The sequence below is a fragment of the Furipterus horrens genome, unplaced genomic scaffold (genome assembly GCF_987537825.1).
Source record: "Furipterus horrens unplaced genomic scaffold, mFurHor1.1.pri manual_scaffold_12, whole genome shotgun sequence".
NCBI classification, from domain to species: Eukaryota; Metazoa; Chordata; class Mammalia; order Chiroptera; family Furipteridae; genus Furipterus; species Furipterus horrens.
This window is the reverse complement of record NW_028327182.1, coordinates 91,635,934-91,655,529: the sequence shown is the minus strand read 5'-3', so window position 1 is coordinate 91,655,529 and position 19,596 is coordinate 91,635,934. Positions and strand designations below refer to the sequence as shown.

Sequence of the window (19,596 nt, the reverse complement as noted above, 5' to 3'; positions counted from 1 at the left end):
ACAACACAGAATAACCTTGAGAACATGTTAAGTGAAAGAAGCCGGTCACAAAAGACCACATGTCGCATAATTCCATTGACAGCAAAGTCCAGGATAGGCAAATCGATAGATTCAAAAAGCAGATGATTTTTGCTTAGTGGTGGAGGCGGGTAGCGGGGTGAGGAGGACGGCGAAGGGTAGGCAAAGGGGTTCCTTCAGAGCTGGTGGACTGCGGGGGCGGCCGTATGTCTGTGAACATGCTGAAGACCTCTGCGTTGTGCACTTTAGTGGGCAAACTGTACGCAGTGTGAATCGTATTTCAACTGAGCTGTTTTATAAGTTGTTTTTTTCTAAAAGAGCCATTAAAAAACTAGTAGGTTCTCACAGATGACAGAAGCCATGCCTCCAAATACAGAGCACTGGGCTGCCCGGTCCGGCCGCGTGGTCCAGGCCGTGCCGGCCCCTCAGAGCGGGGGCCTCTCGGTCCCTGGTCTGAGTCAGGCACCCCTCTCGAGGCGGCTGAGTAATATTTTACGTGTGCATGGAGCGCTCCAACTTATAAAACCGTTGCATGGTTATTAGTCTCATGTGCCGCAATGAGCAGCTTCATGGGACTCTCAGCAGGGGTGGAGGCGGCAGTCCGTGGTACAGGTGAGAAGAGAGGCCCAAAGAACTGACTGTAAAAGCAAACGGCCCCGCCTCACCCACGCTGCGCCTTTAGGGGAGGCGTGTGTGTGTTTCCTCTTACAGCCCTGGAAAGCAGCCCTGTGAGCCACGTGGGTTCCGCGTCCAGGAGGAGTAAGCCCCAGTTCCGTGTGGTGGAGAGGGCCATCTGCGGTCACACAGAAGTGTCTGCCTGCACCCGATTCAAGCCTGGGTCTCGGACTCGAGGCCCAGCGCCCTGCACCCTGCGCCCTGCGTCTTGCACCCTGCGCCCTGCGCTCTGCGCCAGGAACTTACTCTGTCAAACATCCGGTTCAGCAGCCTCGGGACCACAGGGAAGATGGTGGGTTGAAGCGTCTTGAGGTCGTCCATGAGCAGCCTGATGTCTCCTTGGAAAAACCCTATCTTGGCTCCGTGGCACAGCATCACGCACTGCGGGGCAAACACACACGGCCAGCCGGTCAGCCCTGCAGCGGGGTCTCCGGCACACAGAGAGGCTAAGGCTCCCTCTCAGCACTGCGGGGCCATGTCTCGGGGCCTTAAAGCTCCGAAACGCAGGCAGCTAGAGAGGTCGTTCTTGCGCTCTTTGGTCACTGTGCCCTCGCCGTAACCCAGGGCGCACTGGTTCTGGTCGGGATCATGGGGGATCTGCTATTTTAGCTTCATCATAAATACTCTGTTGACTGAAGGCCCTGGCATTATATAATCCAAATATTTTTAGTCTTTCAGACACTTAGGTCTAATTTATTCTCAAAACAAAGACTTAGCCACTTGCCTACAGGCCAAGCTTATCAAAGTCTCATTTTCTTTGACTCGAATTTAACTAAAAATTTCTTAGAAGCTGTTGAGCGTGTTGCGGCTGAGACACTGAGGCATCTCAAGCCAGCGTGGCTTGTCGCTCAGCCGTCATCTGTTGCAGGGCTGTTTCCCTCGTGGATGCAAACGGCACTGGCGAACCGTATGAACTTGGCAAATAGTCTGCCTCTTTTAAATTTTAAAAAGAAAGACTCAGCCCTGGCTGGGGGGCTTACTTGGCTGGACTATCAACCTGTCCACCAGGAGGTTGTGGGTTTGATTCCCAGTCAGGCACAAAATAAAGGCAACCAATTGATGTTTCGTTCTCTCTCTCTCTGTCTCTCTCTGTGTCTCTGTCTCCCCCCCGCCCCACTTCTTCTTGCTCTAAAAATCAATAAACATATCCTTGAGTGAAGACTAAAAAAAAAAAAGGAAGATTCAAAAAATGATGCAACAGGAGTACACAGTCTTGGGCCTGAAGCAGAAACCACTAGAAAGGCACACCAGGGTTCATCACTTAAAAATTAAAGCTCCAAAGGCTTTTTTCAGTGTGGCCTGTTTCGCAGGCAGGGGCCTAAAACTGCCATCAGGCACATGCGACCCACTGTCACCCATGTGACTCACGTGGTAGCTCCCAGGCTCCCCTGAGGTGTGTGGAAAACAGAAGGAACAAAGAGTAGGTGGGGTCGAATGGTCCCTGGTCCTTAGGGGGTGAATAAATCCTACAGGGCAGCAGGCAGCCAACCAAAGGGGGGACCCCCTCTCAGTCACCTCTCTGTGTCTGTCGTCCACACCTTGTCCAGGGCATGACACTTGGGTGGCGCCCAATAAAGATTTCTAAATGAATGGATGGTGCTCGTTTTTCCTATAAGCATACAATCCAGAACTGTCCAAGAAGGAAGGAAAACAGGGGGTTCTCGGCCAGTGTTCAGACAAGTCACACTGTTGTGCACAGGCAACCCAGGCAAAGGTCAGCTCAAGATCATCCTGCTTTCCCAAGGTCACTTGGATTATCGGTGAAATAATTAGTCTTAAGCCAACACGGGCATTTATGAACAAGCACAATAAAAATAGAGCCTTCCCACAGAGAGGAAGCCTCACTAGGCTTTATCGGATGGTATTCATAAAAATTCTGCTTTCACAGTTAATCTTTCTGGAATCATGCCCAAGCTTCTAATTTTAAAATGAATAATTCAAGTTCAAGTGTCTAGACCCAGAAAACAAGTTACATGCCTGTAAATACTAAGCCCCCATTCTAAAGTGGGGCTTGGCGAGGGCGGAGCCCGGGTGGCGGGGCACACGTCAGACTTACCAGCAGGATCTGCTCATACATGTGTGCGAGTGGTAAGAACGAAATGTGTGTGTCACTGGCATTCAGGACCAGCACTGTCTGTAAAACATGACAACTCAGGGCACAAACAAACAAGCAGGTGAGAAACACAGAGTTCAATGCCTTACCTCGACAACTCTCTCAAACATATGGGCAAGAGGTAAGAAAGAGATCAGGGTATCATCTGGGGAGGGGTGGACAGAGTTCTGCAAAGCAAAGACACCGGCAAGGCAGAGAGGTGTTAGTGTCCCAGTAGGTTCCACTCTGTTGAAAGCACAGTCCTGAATACTACGGAGAAGTGGCTTTTGCTTACGATCTGAACTTATTTCTCACCAAGTAATTAAAGCCATACTTTAATTACTCAAATAGTGTGGAGGTCATTTCTAATGACAAAGCGAGTGCACTTGGCACACTTGTCAAAATGAGGAAAATTTTGCCCAAATTTAGGTGTTCAAGTTTCATGTGTTCTAATCCTTTAGTATTTCAAAGTTATAATGCCCAATCACCCAGCAAACTCAACTCCACCTAAAGGTAAGAAATGTGAGATCTGGCCCAGCATAAGATACCATTTTAGGTTGCGGGAATATAAGATCCAGTCCAACATAAGATAGCATTTTATGTTGTAAGGGAAAGAGGGAGAGAAGAAAAACTAGATTTCTGAGCCCTTTGATCTATAGTATAAGTGCAGCTGGAATATTTTAGTTTGATCAACATCAGTACCATAAAGCTCCCCTTTACCCAGGAAAAACAGCCCAGTTTGTCTAATGCGAGCTCTGATCCGGCACCAGGGGATTTGCCTTCCTAGAAAATGCTGATTGCAATGGGTCTGTATCTAGATTAAGTCTGCTTGTCTGGTTTCCATTTCGTGGCTCTAGATGGGCCTTCCTTATGGCCAAGCACAGTGAGGGTTTGCGTGTAGAGGGTTCATGTTGTTAACATAACAGTTCTGGCCAAAAAAGGGGGCTGCCGACCGCAGCTGCCTCATACCCAGGCATTCTGTCAGGGCCTAGGGGTGGGGCACCCACTTCTGAGCCCTGCCACCCCTCCCCAAAGCCCGGCAGCCCCTCGTGATACTGTGATATGGGTACAAGCACCCGGCCTGAGCAAACAGGGGCCCCAGATGCGCCCAATGCAGCCTAAACACGTCATTTCTGGGGTTAATTCCATGCAGGTATGACCTGCACCCCAACTAGCACTTCTCTGTGGCAAATGGTTATATAATGGGAAACCAGACTCGATAATAACCACAGTTTTCAATTTTCTGATTTAGTGCAGCATTAGCATGATTAGAAATTGAAGTTGTGAATTCCCCTGGTAACATAATATTTTAAACAAAGTTCTATGACCATCTGCCTCAATAAGCCACTAATGTATTTTAAGTTTTCTTTGAAAGACAATTAGAAAATTAAAATTTTACTTTGGTAAGGTACTAAATGCTGAGTTCCGTCTGGAAAGTATATACCAAGAAAAGTGTTTGCAACTACGAGAGTGTGAATATAAAGCGAGATCAACCTTCTGCAGCCCCAGACACGCCCATCATCCAAACCCAGTAAGCACAGGCTCCTGCCACAAACAGAACCCACCCAGAGACGGACATAGCAAATTACGTAAAATGTGCAAAGGGTCTGAGAGAAAGGCCTTAGACTGTTCAATGGTACCTCCCCAAAGGCAAGTCTGAAATATGCCCTTGGGGTTACGGACTGCATCACGTCGCCCCCCAACCCCTCCAAATTCATAGCAGAAGCTCTAACCCAGTGCAACCACATTTGGAGATAAGGCCTTCGGGGAGGTCACTGAGGTTAAGTGAGGTTATAAGGGTGGGACCCTTATGCAATATGACTGGTGGCCTTGTAAGAAGACACTAGACACCTCTCTCATTCTCCTTGTGCACAAGAGGAAAGGCCAGGCACAGCAGAGCAAGAAGGTGGCTGTTTACAAGCCAGGGAGAGAGCCCTCACCAGAAACCAAATTTGCTGATGCCTTGGTCATGGACTTCTAGCCTCCAGAACTCTGAGAAAATAAACGTCTGTTGTTTAAGCCACTCGGTCTGTACTATTTTGCCATGGCAGCCCACACAGACTAAGACATCTGGACAGCAACTGAAGTTCGAGGCTTTCATCCTTCTCATAACATGGAAGTCACACCGACCATATAAACAATACTAATTCAAAATCCACCAGCAGCATTTAACATTTCATTGTCAACTGAAATTATTTTTCCCACACTGGAGTAATAGGTAAAAGAACAGGAGAGTCATTTCTTCTCTGTCCTCTCCTGAAAGCATGTATAGGGCAGTAGCCAAATAAAGTTTTACGACACCCAAGTTGTAATAAATTCTATCTGCCAATTCACTTAACAGTCAGAGCGGGTGAAGAGCAGGCCCACGGAGCAAACGAGGGGAGGGAGCAGCACCAAGGTCCAGGCCTCCTCCACACCTCAGAGTCCACACGCAGCGTGCACTGGTGCGGGGGGACTGCCTTCACCACTGTCCTTCTTGAGGCCTAGTGCCAATCAGTGAATACGAAGAAAGACAGTGACACCCCCAAAGTTTACCTGTGTCATTTTCACAAACGCTGAAGAATCGCTCACTATGTTTCGGTGGGTGACCATGGCCCCTTTGGGGTTGCCTGAGGAACACAAGGAGCAGAACACAGCTGAGGACAGCGACTCCATCCAAGAGGGACCCACGTGCAGGAAGCCCAGAGACCCTACGTGATCAGGGCCCCAGGAGCCCCCCGTGTTAGGTACGCCAGGAAAGCAGAACGTTGAGGTCCACTGAATTCCTGGGCAACTGGCCCTCCTTTAGATGAAACTTAGTACCTTAAAACATCTTTATGAAGTGGTTACACTTTAGAGGGTGCGTGGCGATAAGAGAAGAAAAACTGGGAGTTTTCTTGTGTTTCTGTAAATTACTGATAGTTTGCCTCAGGAAGTTGGATCAAGCGTCGCCTTCAATAAATGTTTGTGGAAATATGTGACATGCTCAGATTCTCAGCCTGCCTTACAGAGTGACAAGAAGACAGAGCCTGAACTGCTTCTGTCTCTTCTACCTGCAGCCCATCTACAGTTCTAATAAGTCATCCCAAGAAGGGGGCAGGAAGGAAGCACTTCTGGATACCACTTAGAGGTAACTCCGTTGCAAAACTTACCTGTGGTTCCACTCGTGAAACAGATCACCGCAAGATCTTCAGGTGCTGGAGGCTACAGCACATTAAAAAAAAAGGGGGGGGGGTTAGAAATCAGAATAGAAAACCCAGGATTTCTACTTGCCCCCAAGATGACTGGGCCCTGGGGACGGCATAGGGGCAGGTCTGACACAGCGTCTTACCTTGGGCTTCTTTCTGTTGGCTCTTCCCAGGTCCTTAATCAGAAGAGAAAAAAAACCTTAAATGGAAACCTTTTCTAAACACAAAGAATAAGGTCAATCAAGTGACTTCAAGCTGCCTTCACTGTGGGATTTGCTGCCAGCCGGCTCACAGAGAGCATGAATTTCCCATTAAATAAACAATGGCAACTTCAATTGACCGGGACAAAAAAACGTACCCATTGCTCTAAGAAGCCACTTTCCAGTCGTCTTTTCTCTTATACAAGACTGCAGAAATGGTATGAGGACTGGCCTTTGAAATAGTGTTTATTCAAAAGACAGGAACCAAAGTCTTCTAGGTGGACTGCTTGTCCCCACCCCGATTTCCTATTCTGGCCTTTCACAAAATCCAGCTCCTAGCTGCCATCAAAGGACCACAGATGCTCAGCACGCCCCCAAATCAGAGCAGAGCAAGGTATGTGATCACCCAGCTCTGCGTAACTGACATCTTCAGCCCAGAGAGAAAAAGCAGTCTCTGCTGGATTTCAACGCTGGCCGTTTTAGAGGCTCAGATGCTGTGCTCCTCACATGGAGCAGAGAAAGGACTGGGAACCCCCATGCTGACAGCCAGAACGGAGATCGGAGGCCGCTCCTGAAGGGACGTGCAGGTGGCACGCGAGGCTGTCGCCTGGAGGCAGGCCCGCCCGCAGCTCAGCACCAGGGGGTCACTCTGTTCAGTTTCTGGCAGAAGGCAGGCTCTGTTGCAACTTTAATATCTATCAATTTTTTTAAAGTGAACCATTTCTATTCTTTTCCTATTAAAACTGAACAGCTTGAGTGAGCACATGGCGCGAGCCTGCCTACAATTAAATAAAAAGTAGATGGTGCTCTCAAAGCTCAGTGAGCTCCTGCCCAGCATGCAGTTTTAAACGGCCTTTAATCTCAATCGCATTTTAAGTTATATACACAACAGACCACTGATTGAAAACAGGAATACTAACATCCAAATCGAAGTCAACTAAGAATTAAAGCAATGAGAGTTCGACCAATTTTTTTTCAAAATAATCTTTATCAGATCTAAATTTCCACTCATCTATTCAAAATTCTTACACAACTTCCTGAGCTCTCCAGTTCTTCAAAACTTGATATTAAAGAAAATAAACCCATAGTGATATGCAATTTACTTTCCAATTTATTGGGAACAATATTCATCAAATTTGTGCAGAATCTGCCAGGACAGTTTCACTGCCTGACACCTGCCTCATGTCATTGTTTAGGAAAAAGCTTGGCGATCATAATAAGTTGCCATGTTTAGGTTCCAGATGTCAAGAAAGAAGAACCACAAGCAGAAGAAACTGAGTTCTAGCTCAAGGTCGGCATGCTGCGTATCCAAGGGGATCAAACCTGCAGCCTCCCGAGAACGTAGGAAGGAGAAGAGGCTGATGAACGAATACAGAGTTCAGAGTGAGGGGCTCAGGAGTGATCTAGCAAATGCATTAAAATGTTAATTGCAGACTCTTGGAGGGCACATGGCTCTACTGCACTATTCTTTCAACTTGTTTTCATGTTTTAAATATTTTATAATAAAATATTGGAAAAAATGCAAAAATTCCAAATACCAATGTTTATATTTTTGATCCCATATAACTATATAGTAATATAAATGTGACCACAAGATCAACCATAAAGCTATTTTTAAATAAGTCTGTGTGGTGACAGATGATTACTATAATTTCAGTGGGTGACCACATTATAAGGTATAAAAATATCCAGTCACTACACTGTATACCTGAAACTAGTACAATATGATATTGAATACCAACTGTATTCAAATTTTAAAAAGCTAAGACAAGTTAATAGTAAAATCAACAGAGATATGAGGCATCAACTAGAAATACACTTAACAATTTTTACAACAAACATAAGGTTTCACAAGGCCAAAAAATTCATTTCTTAAAAACTTAATCTTTTCCTTACAAAATTTTAAAAAACAAAATATGAATCATATTACAGAGGTGAGTATAAAGCAATGTCTTTTATAAATAAAGGTTTTAAAACAAATTTTATATTATAATCCTCGTTCACGCATCCAAATGTTTTTAACCTTGAAATTACTTCTTTATCTTGCTGTAGTCAAAAAAGACAGAAAAACTTCCTGTGCGTTGGTGTTGGGGGTGGCTACGGAGAGGTAGACGGAGGAAAAGAGAGATCATGGTGCTGTGAAGGGGACTGACGTAAAATAAACCAAAAGCTAAAACCCCAGTTTAACAACACAGCACACTGACCAGGTCTTATGGACTCCTGTTCTGTGCTGCCATGTGTGCGTGTGCATGTGTGTGTCAGTGTATGTATGTGAGCATGCAGTGCACACGTGCATGTGTCTGTGTGAGCACTGTGAGCACAGGTGTGTCAGCGTGAGGGTATGTATGTGAGCATGCAGTGCGCACATGCATGTGTCTGTGCAAGCACTGTGTGCACAGGTGTGTGCATGTGTGTCAGCGTGAGGGTATGTGAGCATGCAGTGCACACGTGCATGCGTCTGTGTGTGAGCACTGTACGCACAGGTGTGTGCATGTGTGTCAGCATGAGGGTGTGTATGGGAGTGTGCGTGTGGACAGGTGTGTGCATGTGTCGGCGTAAGAATGTATGTGAGCATTGTGCGCACAAGCGTGTGTGAGCATGCACATGTGTGAGTATGTAGGTGAGCATGTGATTGGTGAGGCAGAAGGCTCTGTTACAACTTCTAAGTTCCCCAGGAACGGCTTTATAAATCCTTCTTTATAGCCTCAAATTCTTTACAGAAAACTATAAATAAATATTAAAATCCTATTTATAACCGTTCCAGGAAAATGCATGACGTTTTCAGAAAGGGAATTGCTGACTCTACTGAGCCTATTCCTTCCTGTGATGTGGGCTCATGAGATGCTCCTCCTGCCAGCTCCTTGGGATTGAGCTCTAACCCAAGGTCAACAGGAAAATTAGCTTCTTACAGGAGCTGGTGTCAGACACCAACTTAAATAGGAGCCACGCTTGTTCTCCTAGAACGGTCTCCTTTAAAGTAGTGACGAATGGGAATCTGAAGAAATTTAATATGAAAATAAACCAAACCAAACATCTCTGCTGGAAATGCACTAGGCCTCTACAAAAGCAACTTGGGGGAAAAAATAAGGAGGCAGCAGTCCACACTGGGCTTCATTTGAGAGACAGATCAGTAACTTAAAGGCACAAAAGCCTCAGGAGGAGACACAGACTTAACTCTCTGCCTAAATCTGAGGCTCCCATTCCCGGCACTGCCTGGTGGCCTGTCAGGCTCTGCAATCAACAGGTGCACTGCTGCTCGCTCTGGGGAAGGACTTTCTGTAAGACGTGATGCGCCCTCTCTGGGCCAGCGTGCAGAGTCCTTCCGTGCGAGACGGGGGTTTGTGTGCGAGACCTTTCACGGACTGCGGGACCTGCAGCCAGGGCTGAGACGGCGGGTGCAGGACTCACCTCCATGGCCTTCATGCTGGTGACCTCCACCCCGCACTTCTTGCCTCGCTCCAGCAGCTCACTGCCGTAGGCATCCATGACAACTATGACTTTAAGGCATGGTGTTAGCTTGTTTTCTACACCTTCTAATAACATGGTGGCCTTCTCTGGCTTGTCAACAAAAACCAGAGAGAGTTCAGCTGAAAATAAAGAGAAACAATGAGCAATACGCTCTGGGAAATTTAAAGCTTGACTGTATAATTTTTTAACTTTAAGATTATTCTAAGTACTACATTTTAAAAACAGAAAGGTAGATGGACACTTAAATATAAAATCCCTATCAAATCAAGTATAAGCAAATGGAAATCACTGACTCTAACAAGTAACGTCCACCCAAAGACCACAGACGCACCTTTGTTGACTATGTAAGTGATTGCTTCGGCTCCGAGGGTGTCATAGAGAGGCACAACCACCATCGAGAAGGCGAAGCATCCCTGTTCAATGATCACCCACTGAAGGGACAGGAAGGGTGGGGGAGAGAAAACGAGACGTCAGCATGGAACCTCTCGACGGAGACCACGCTCTAGGTCTGAAGCACAAGCACTAGACGTAGCTAAATCACTGTGTACCTCTGCTGCTCTGCTAGGCCAGGCACCGTGAGGGATTCACAACAAGGACAAAGTACTAGTCTCCTTCTTAAAAGGAATGGGCCACCTTTGTGGGGGAGGTGACTGAGCTGTCCCTTGTAAGAGCAGCACAACTTGGACAGACACGAGAAAGACAAGGAGACCCCATGAGTAGAAACTGCAGAATTAAGAGCAGGAAGGAGGTCAGTGAGCGACGGGCCGGTCTGGTGGTCCCTGCAGGGAGTGGGAAAACTGAAGGCCAGAGGGGGGTGGGGCAAGCCCTTGGCTCTGGAGGAGCCCGGGTCCCCAGGCCGTGCACAGCCACTAGAGGCTTCTCGGCAGAACGGTGACCATGGATCTGCGGAAGACCCATCTGGCCACAGTGTGCACTAGAGGCTGGAATGGGGGAAGGAGGGGCACAATGTCAACGGGAAATCTGTCAGGCACTATCTCCCCAGAAGAGGAATGATGGAAAGTGATGTCGTAACTGGTCATCTGGCTTCCAAACTCAGAAGCCACAGAGCACCTCACCAACCTACAAGGCGAATGTGGCGAGGTCCTGTCACATCCAGCAGCCGTCCTTACCTTCCACCGGCTGGACTCTGCCAAGGCACAGATGGTGGCAGAGCGGCCTTGGGAATGAAGCGCACGCGCACCTGGCCTGCAACTGGTTTTTTCTCCTCGTTTCCCCCCGGGAACCAATTTCAAGCTACCAACAGGGAGGTAAGGCCCAAGCTCCTTAGCAGATCCAGTGGTGCATATGGTCCTGCCTTCCCTGTCCCTTCTCCTGCGACTCCAAGCTCTCCCATGTTAAGATGCTTCATTCCCCAACACAAACGTGCTGCTTGATGGAACATTTCTTTGGCTTCCATCAACAGTCCACTCAGCTGCCACCTCCGGAAAGTCCTCCTTGATGGAGCTCCTATAATCCTCCTGTCCTTTGTCCACACTTAGCATGTTACAGAGAAAGCATCAGCTTGGGGGCTGCCTTTCCTTACGCAGAACCTCACGGAAAGGATCCAAGTCACTGTTCTACTTTGGTGCCTTGCTGAGGGCCTGGCATACAGTAGGTGCTCAATAAACACATGTTGAACTCATAAATATAGGAAGAAAACTACTTCTTTAAAGGAGTACATGTCCTAACTGTAGAGGCATTATAAAATTTCCCTTAAACAAAAATTTTGGATGTGTGCATTTGAATAGATTTCTCTTCAATGAAAGAAGTTAAATTCCATAAGCCTGGAAATGACCCAGCAGTGGAAAATGCCGTTTTTCCCTTAGCAGGACATAAAATAGTAAGAAACCATTCTAACTTATAAAACAGGCAGTAGCACATGGATTGAGCCAATATACCTTCTGGACACAAGCAGGTCTAAGAATCAATTCAATTTCTCCAAGCCAGGGGCTTGGACTTTGCCCAGCCAGCTACGCCATTAAGTGGTTCACGAAAGCTACAAGCAATGCCCCCAAAGAGCTATTTAAATTTACCCAATACAAAGGTTTATGGAAGCGCCATGCCAGGGCCTGCATAGCTGAACCACACACTGCGAGGCGAGACTCGGGCAGGGCCAGTGTGGGGCACTTTCCCCGTCATCCATGGTATTTAAAGCTTTGTAGCATGATCAGAGGGAAGAAGTAAACCTCTCAGAAAGGAAATAGGAGTTTGCTACTGAAGAAACTATATCCCAACTTTATAATTCGTTAACACTACTTTTCTAATCACAGAAGACTTCTTTGTTAGTTACCTGTTGCAAAGATTTTGTTTGGGGATCTGGTTTAAAAAAACAAAACCAATAATTTTTTTAAAGTGATTTTTCCCACCCAAAGGCTAAGCAGGCTGTGGTCTGGGCTTTCATGTGTGTCCCTTTCTCAGGTGAAACCTGAAGCCACGCGCTCAGTAGGAATCAGACCACAAATCTAGTCCCAAGCAGAGGTAGGTGTGAACCCTGGTTGGCTCTTCAGAGAACTCTCAGAGCCAGGGACAGGCAGCCCGACGGTCATTACCTCAGGTCTGTTCTGAGCAAAGATGCCGATGAACTGGTCAGGGGAAGCCTTGAAGCCCTTCTGGAGCAGCGCGGAGCCCACGCACTCGGACATGTCCGCAACCTAGAGTGGGAGGGAAACCCGGACAGCGTCAGGCCTGACGCGGGGAACGGAGCCCCCTGGGTGGCAGCCGGCGGGCGCAGGAGCAGACCAGTCCTCCTTCAGTGACCCTGTTCCGAACAACACAGGGCTTTATGCGCCAGAACTCACTTAAGAGAACTGACCACACCGTTCCTTCCGCAAGGCCAAAGCCGCAGCTCATGGAGGATTGTACGCCAGGGTTTCTTTTCTTACCCAGTTCCACTTCAACCTTCGGTTTTACAAAATCTCATAAATGTGTGAAAGAAATACAGGGACACAGAAAAAAAATTTTTTGTATTTACAAAGAGCAGCAAAGCAGCCAAAACTTGTCATTTGGTATAAACACAGAAACAACAAGTTTTGGGGAGATCTTAAAGAGAAAGAAAGAGAAGAAAGAAGGAAGGAAGGAAGGAAGGAAGGAAGGAAGGAAGGAAGGAAGGAAGGAAGGAAGGAAGGAAGGAAGGAAAGAAAGAAAAAGAAAGAAAGAAAGAAAGAAAGAAAGAAAGAAAGAAAGAAAGAAAGAAAGAAAAAGAAAGAAAGAAAGAAAGAAAGAGAGAGAGAAAGAAAGAACCACTGGCGTACAATCACCCATGAGCTCTCCAATTCCGTTCTTGAGAATTTACTCTTAGGAAATAGTTCAATCCTAAAAGGAGGTTTAAAAACTTTTATGTACCACAAAACTAGGGGACAGAAGAGCAATGGCTGGGTGGTGATGTACATGATGGCAAACCTCTGGGAAAATGCCACATAGCCAAAAACTAGTACAGGTATGAAAGCCACACCAAACTTGGGATATCTGTAACAATCTAAGTAAAAAATACATACAACAATGCATACTAAAATCAGGCAGCACTATGTACTTGACCCCATCCTCTCCTCGCTGCTACCCCAAATGAATTTTAAAAAGCTTTTTAAATCATAATATTTGGAATTCTTTCCTTTATTCTCAAGCTGGTGGATTCCCAAGAGCACTCTGAATTCACGCCCACGCCCATGGGAGCCCAGCCACACCTCCTGGTGCCCCGGAACCTGGTTGGTTCTGGCACATAGCGCCACCGTCACTCTGCCCGTGGGAGGGAGAGCTGACACCAGGGAGTGACAGGGAGCAACTTGAGCAGGCTCCCCACTGCCACGCCCCGGGGGCCATTTCTCCCCTGTGGGAGGGGGCCTGCAGAGCTTGGTAGGATCACGCGCGTGCATTTCTCTCTCTTTTAGAAAGAGGGGCCACACTTTTCTTCTAAAGGGGTTGCTAGCCCCCAACAGGTCAGAACCGCGGGGGGAGTGAAAAAAGCAGCCTCAGGCTAAGCCAGTGCTGCTGTTCACCAGCCCGACTAAAACGCACGATCCATGGATGAACACCTGCAGAAACCCCAGGGATTTCCAATCTGCTGGAAAAGCCCAGTCTGCAACGGACGCGTCTCCTCCCTCCAGCCGACAGAGGGGAAGCGCCGTGGGGACGTGTTATGATGCGCAAACTGACGGCAGTGACCCAGGCAGCACCTGAGCATTCTGCGAGGCCGCCAGACCACGTGCCGTGCGACGTGTGTGACACACGTGCGCTGTTTCTACAGCACATGTGAAAATGAGGGGTCTTGAAAACTACTTGAACTCTAGTATTTGGACTTGGGAAGGCAAAATGAAAACACTGAAATCCATCCCGTCACCTGAACTACAGTCTGTCACTCCTACAAGCCAGGAATGCCACCGGTCCTGCCTCTTTGCCCTCTCGAGACCCAAGCAAAGCCTTCTGCAATGGGCTGCTCCCCGGGTGAGGGAAGGGAAGGTAAGGAGCCTGTCGGTCTAGGCAGGGCACCAAGCTTGACTCCTGAGCTGGCTTGGTGGCTCCTGATGGCGACCCCGTCACATGCCCACCCTGGGGCACGCCGGCTACAGATCACACGTTCACACAGGGCATGGAAGGAGGGAGTTCCCCTGTGCTCCCCCGTGCCCTGGGATGGTCGCCCCAGAGCAGGACCCGCTTCCTGGCCCGCTGCGCTGGAGACAAAGGCAGCGGCCGATGCTCCCGGCTGCGTCCGCTGCTCCGCAGGCACTGCTTGGACCGAGAGGGGCGGCGTGGGCACGTACAGTTATTGCAATCGTGATGACAATAGAAGGAAACAGCAATGCCTTCCTGCTCTGCCAGCGGCCGTTCACGAGCCCGTTCCCCCAGCAGCAGCTGTGCACGAGTGCGACTGCCCGGTGACAGGAGTGAGACCCCAGGATCCCACGCCCCAGGTGTCATCCCTGAACGCCTGTGCTGCTGCCGACGGCTGCCCCGGGGTCACACGTCACACCAGTCCCAAGCTGGTCCTGACGCACCGACTAGCTGAGACCGCGGCGAGCCCCACGCCTTTCCTGGGACCTGTTGCTCTCATCTATAAAGTGACAGGGTTGCCCAACGTTGGGCTTCTCAATTGTTCTAAATCTCTCCCGTGCGAGGGGAGTAATCCTACCCCTCCAGGGGTCTGGGAAGAGTCCCCTGCGTCAAGCACATTTCTAGAATTATCCTCTACTCCACAACACATCCACGTTAGTTTCAAACTGAAGTGCGCTGGAGCACCAGCCGGGTCACTTCACTAGCTTTCCCCAGGGTTTTGCCCCAGACCGCTCCCCGGGATGCTGCGCGAGATCCTCGAGCCCCGAGCAGCCAGGCACCCCCACCCCACCCCCCGGCAGGCCTCTCCGGCCCGGACACTCGGCGGCTCTAAGAACTGACCAACGGGAACATCACAGCCTGCCTGCAGTGTCCACAGAGCCCGAAAACTCACCTGCTTGTACGAAAGCCACTCGTAGGGCTGGTCTGGCTTCCGAGAGCCCAGGCAAGGGCCGTTATCTGCAAAGGGGGAAACGAAGAAAGGGTGACCCGCAGAAATAGCTCAGTGCGCTTCCTCCTCGTTCTACAGGGGTGGCGGGCTCAGGGGTCCTCAGATGAGAGATAGTGACTTCAGGTTGGACATCATTCTCCCTGGGTTTTAGTTGGATTTTTTCCTTGTTTATTTCTTTTTTGTTTTTAAAACAGGGCAGGAGAGGAGGAAAATGAGAGGCAAGAAGGCAAACGCAAAGGGTAAGAAGTATCAGTAAAGACCGGGCTGCCGCGGCCCAGTCAGTCAGTTCTGGGCACGTCACGCACCGCACGGTGTCTGCCGTTAGTAACGCGGTATCGCACATTTGCGGCGGGCTGTTCACTACGCTCATTGTGTGGTCACGTGCGGTACACCTGCAACTAATATAATGTTATGTGTCAATTTTATCACACACAAAAACCCCAGGCCAAACTGACAAAATACCTTGGCCATATGAAACGATATTACTTTACTCAAGAAAAGGAGTTGGCAATCTGCAGCCAGAGGCCAAATCAGGTCCGCCTCCTGTTGTCAATACAATTTTTTTTGGAATACTGCCTCACTCATTCATTTGCATATTATCTAAGGCTGTGGTTACACAGTTATAACAGAGACCAAATGGCCCAGAAAGTCTAAAATGTTTACTACCTGGCCCTTTGCAGAAAAGTTTGTGATTCTAGCTCTTGAACAGGGTAGTTAACCCCAGGCTCACCTGGGAAACTTCGAACTATACACGATACCCAGGCTCTCCCAACAACATTTTGGATATAATCGGACAGGGATGGGGCCTGGGCCTCAGTACGTTCCCGAAGCTCCCAGGTGGCACTGAAGTGCAGCCGGAGGTGACGACACCAACAAACGGGACTCATCCTTCACAAATGGCACCCCAGGTACAGTCTTAAAATGCTAGGTTTAAACGCTCTAGACTGGCTTCTCCCATCTTTCAGCAGCCCCCACCTACCTTACCTAGGTGCCAGCATTTGCTCTCCTATAAAAGTTTAATCTCATGGTCACCTGGGAAAATCAAAGCTTAGAATAAAAAGCTCCTCTGGGGGGTGGGGTGGGGGCAAGAATAAAATAACCTGCAAAGTAGCTCCCTTCAATCAGGACAGGTTAAAATAACTGAACTTATTCTTCTTTAACTTCTCTGAAACATTCATATAAGTCCTTCATTTTCCAAGTAAAGTGACACCCCCCCAAAAGTTACGTGACTCGTCGTAACATCAGGGGACACTAAGAAGTGTGATGTGAAGAGGCCACACTCCTAGATGAATCCCACCCTCTGCTAACAATGGAAAAACGTACGCACGTTTATACACCTGCATCCTCTGGGGCAGTGGTAAAGAACACACACACACACACACACACATATAATAGTTTTTCATGTGCCCTTATGTTAGGCTGATCTATCTTACATTTTTTTTTCACATACAAACCCTGACCCTGATACTAACTCTGAAGAAACTCCTAAATTCAATAATCTAGAGGGAAGTTTGCTTCCTTTTACAGCGGGGCTTAACAACCCTGCCACAGGAGTACGGGGCAAACGCACTGAACTGGGACTCCAACTCTGCCAGGATCGGGTACAAACAACGGGCACCGCTTGAGCACATATCACGTGCAACATTTTGTGGGGGACAGAGAGCAACCGCGTGGCAGTCCACGGCCCGTACGGAGACTACGACATAGTGGCAGAAATAAAAGCTAAGCGCCAAAGGATTTAAGGAACAAAGCGTGGACCCCAAGGACCACTTCTAGAGCAGAAGAGGAAACAAGTAAAAATAAAGAGACCGAAACAAAAAGAGGGGTGGGGGACGCAGAGAGTGTCCTCGCCTTCGCTGAGGGTACACGAATGAAGCACCTACTGTGTGCCAGGCGGTGTCGGTGCTGAGAGCAGCTGCTGGTGGGCCAGAAGGCCAGGTAGCCACTCCCGTTCCCTAAGGGGCTATTACAGAAGCAGATGCAGGATGTAGGGGGCGAGGGGGCGCGCCACACTTAAGGGAAGGGGATGAAAATGGATAGACTGGGAAGGGTTTACAGAAGAGGTGACATGCAATCTGGGTTCTACAGGATTAGGGAGACTGTATCAAGCCCCCTGGGCTGGGGGAGGAGAGGAGGGGCGCACAGAATGTGGGGTCATGGTCAGGGGGGAGCAGAGGTAGTCATGGCTTCACAGGAAGTCCTGTGTGGCCGGAATCTGGAAGACAGAGGCACTGGAAAGGCAGGCAGGTGCTGGATGTCGCGGGGTCTCTGCTGCCCCCATTAGTAATTAAGGGTAGTCCCATTTCCAAAGTGTTGCTGATGGAACACTGTTTCTTAGGGATGTCAGTATTTACTTCTTAAAATATGAGCCTCCTGGTCAGTAAGTCTGAAAACTATTGAACCAGGACCAATTAAGCAGGCCTCCTGACTGCAGAAAACAACAGCCCACAACAAGCTAATGTGTGTGGGACCCTCCATAAAATACATGACATACTCAACTGTGGAACCCACTTTGCTGCCACAGGGAACATCTAGAGGGGCCAGTGAGCCTTGGGACTCACTCTGGAGAAGTTACGGGAGGAGCCGGGAGGCTCTAATGATACTAAGCAGGCGGAAGACATGAGCAAATAGGCCTTTCTGAAGAAGGGCCACTCCTGAATGGAAATCCTGGAGCGTCAGCCACATAAATTCCGCACGATGCTTACTTGACACATGTATGCCCCTCTGGAAACCTTCGTATAAGGTTTTGACGTCGTCATAGAAATACTCCAAGGGCTCGTCGCTGTCAAGTAGCGGGGACCTCCGAGCACCACCACTGCCCTGTGGAAAAAGACAGACAGATGAGCCCCTTAGGAGGAAGCGTTAACAATGAAAAGCCTACCGTGCCCGCCAGGGTCCCGCAGCCCGTGGGGTGACTGCCCAGGGAAGGAACGAAGCGCAGTGTGTGGCACAGAGGACGGAGCCTGTGTCGGCTCCTGTGGAAATGACACGCCATTCGGTTTCACTTCCATAACGTTATCCACATTCTTTATTTTTTATCAGAGTTGACCATATTCTTTCTGAGATTACTTCCCCTGTTTCTCTCTCTGCCATCTGCACTGTAATGCGTTAGGAGCTCGGGTTTCTCACAGCGCATCTAACAGTTATGACCCGCAGCTGCACGAGGCAGGATGTGCGGCCCCGTCTGCGCCCTCACGGGCGCGCAGGTTTGGCACCGCGGCGCACGGTCCCTGTACTCTCTGCCCCTGCTCTGCGCCCGAGCTCCTGACCAGTCGCCTGAGTCCCTCGCGGGGCAGCTGCTCTCACCCTGGGAGCCGCTGGGCCCCCAGGGCCACAGGCCCACTGCGAGGGGCCCGGGTGTCCGTGGGAACGCCACGCATCCTTCAGAGGCTGGTGAATGAAAGCTCACCTACTATGATGCCAGAGCCTACAGCCTTTTTTTTCTTTTTTCTCCTTAATTTCAGAGCAGGGCCTGACATAGGCAACAGTCAGGAAACACTCTCTTGGGGAAATCAGACTCTAACGAGGACTTCTGGTACCACAAGGAAGGACTGTTCAGAAGTGGGAGCGGGCGTTTCTGGCTTGAGGTCTGAAGAAAGGAGACGGGAAAGCCTGCGCTAGAAGAGGCAGAGGGCCACGTGTCCCAGAGCGGATTGGCCGTGCTGGCAGGGCTGGCGGGAACGGGGCGGGGAAGAGGCGCGTGGAGACCCCTCGTAGGGTAACGACTGCAGGTGTGTTCGGCTGGATTCTTTTCTTCTCATTTTTAATTAGAATTCTCCACTCCTCCCACATGCCCTCTTGCCTCCCCATCCAAGTTATCATTTATATAGTGAAAACTTTTAAATAACAGAGACGTATATCAAAGAAAAATATGACAGCCCTGTTGCCAGTTTGGAGAGTCTCTCCCACTTCTCTCTATGCTTACACATTTCTATACACTTCTCAGGACCTACTAGGTGCTACATGTGTGTTTAACTCTTGATCTAAAACGGCTAATAATTTTCTGGAGTAAATATCACCCAATGATATATTCTAATCTTCACACAATCTCCTCTGTCTTGGCAGGAAATTTCCAATACCTGTATCTACGACTCGGAATATAGTTATTAACTACAACATGTTACTTCGGAAAACAAAGAAGGTATCCTTTGTGTACATAAAGATGGAAATAGAATCATGCATCATCAGTATTTAATCTCTGAGTCTATTTTCTCTTCTGTAAAACGAGGATACTATGTGTCCACGTCCAGGGCTATTTTTAGTTCAAGAACTTTCCTGTAAAATAGGAATATGTAGTGTATTACTCAGACACCCTACAACGTGCCCTGACTATAATTGCAGGCCTTCCTAGCCAACATATTTACTACAAAAACTATTCAGATAAAAATTGAGAAGCAATTTCGTGGCTTTATAGTAAAATTCAGAAACCTCTTCAACCCAGGAAGCCACCCAAAGACCCAGGGCATTGTGGGTAGGGAGGAA

The 19,596-nt window shown here is 48.6% G+C and overlaps 1 protein-coding gene across 4 annotated transcripts in view; it reads right to left on the bottom strand.

The window, feature by feature from the left end:
* The window catches only part of ACSL1 (acyl-CoA synthetase long chain family member 1), a 54,645-nt gene that overhangs the window by 9,665 nt on the left and 25,384 nt on the right, over window positions 1-19,596 (bottom strand). For 2 of the 4 annotated variants that reach the window (XM_090258447.1, XM_090258448.1), the window contains exons 3-12: window positions 17,820-17,934; window positions 15,058-15,122; window positions 12,170-12,271; window positions 9,952-10,051; window positions 9,561-9,739; window positions 6,096-6,128; window positions 5,917-5,968; window positions 5,321-5,394; window positions 2,896-2,973; window positions 940-1,074 (exon numbers count right to left, since the gene is read on the bottom strand). In XM_090258447.1, coding sequence (XP_090114573.1) covers window positions 940-1,074; window positions 2,896-2,973; window positions 5,321-5,394; window positions 5,917-5,968; window positions 6,096-6,128; window positions 9,561-9,739; window positions 9,952-10,051; window positions 12,170-12,271; window positions 15,058-15,122; window positions 17,820-17,934 — 933 coding nt within the window. Of the gene's footprint in view, window positions 1-939; window positions 1,075-2,749; window positions 2,828-2,895; window positions 2,974-5,320; window positions 5,395-5,916; window positions 5,969-6,095; window positions 6,129-9,560; window positions 9,740-9,951; window positions 10,052-12,169; window positions 12,272-15,057; window positions 15,123-17,819; window positions 17,935-19,596 lie in introns of all 4 variants that reach the window. The other 2 variants (XM_090258449.1, XM_090258446.1) reach the window with 2 other exon arrangements.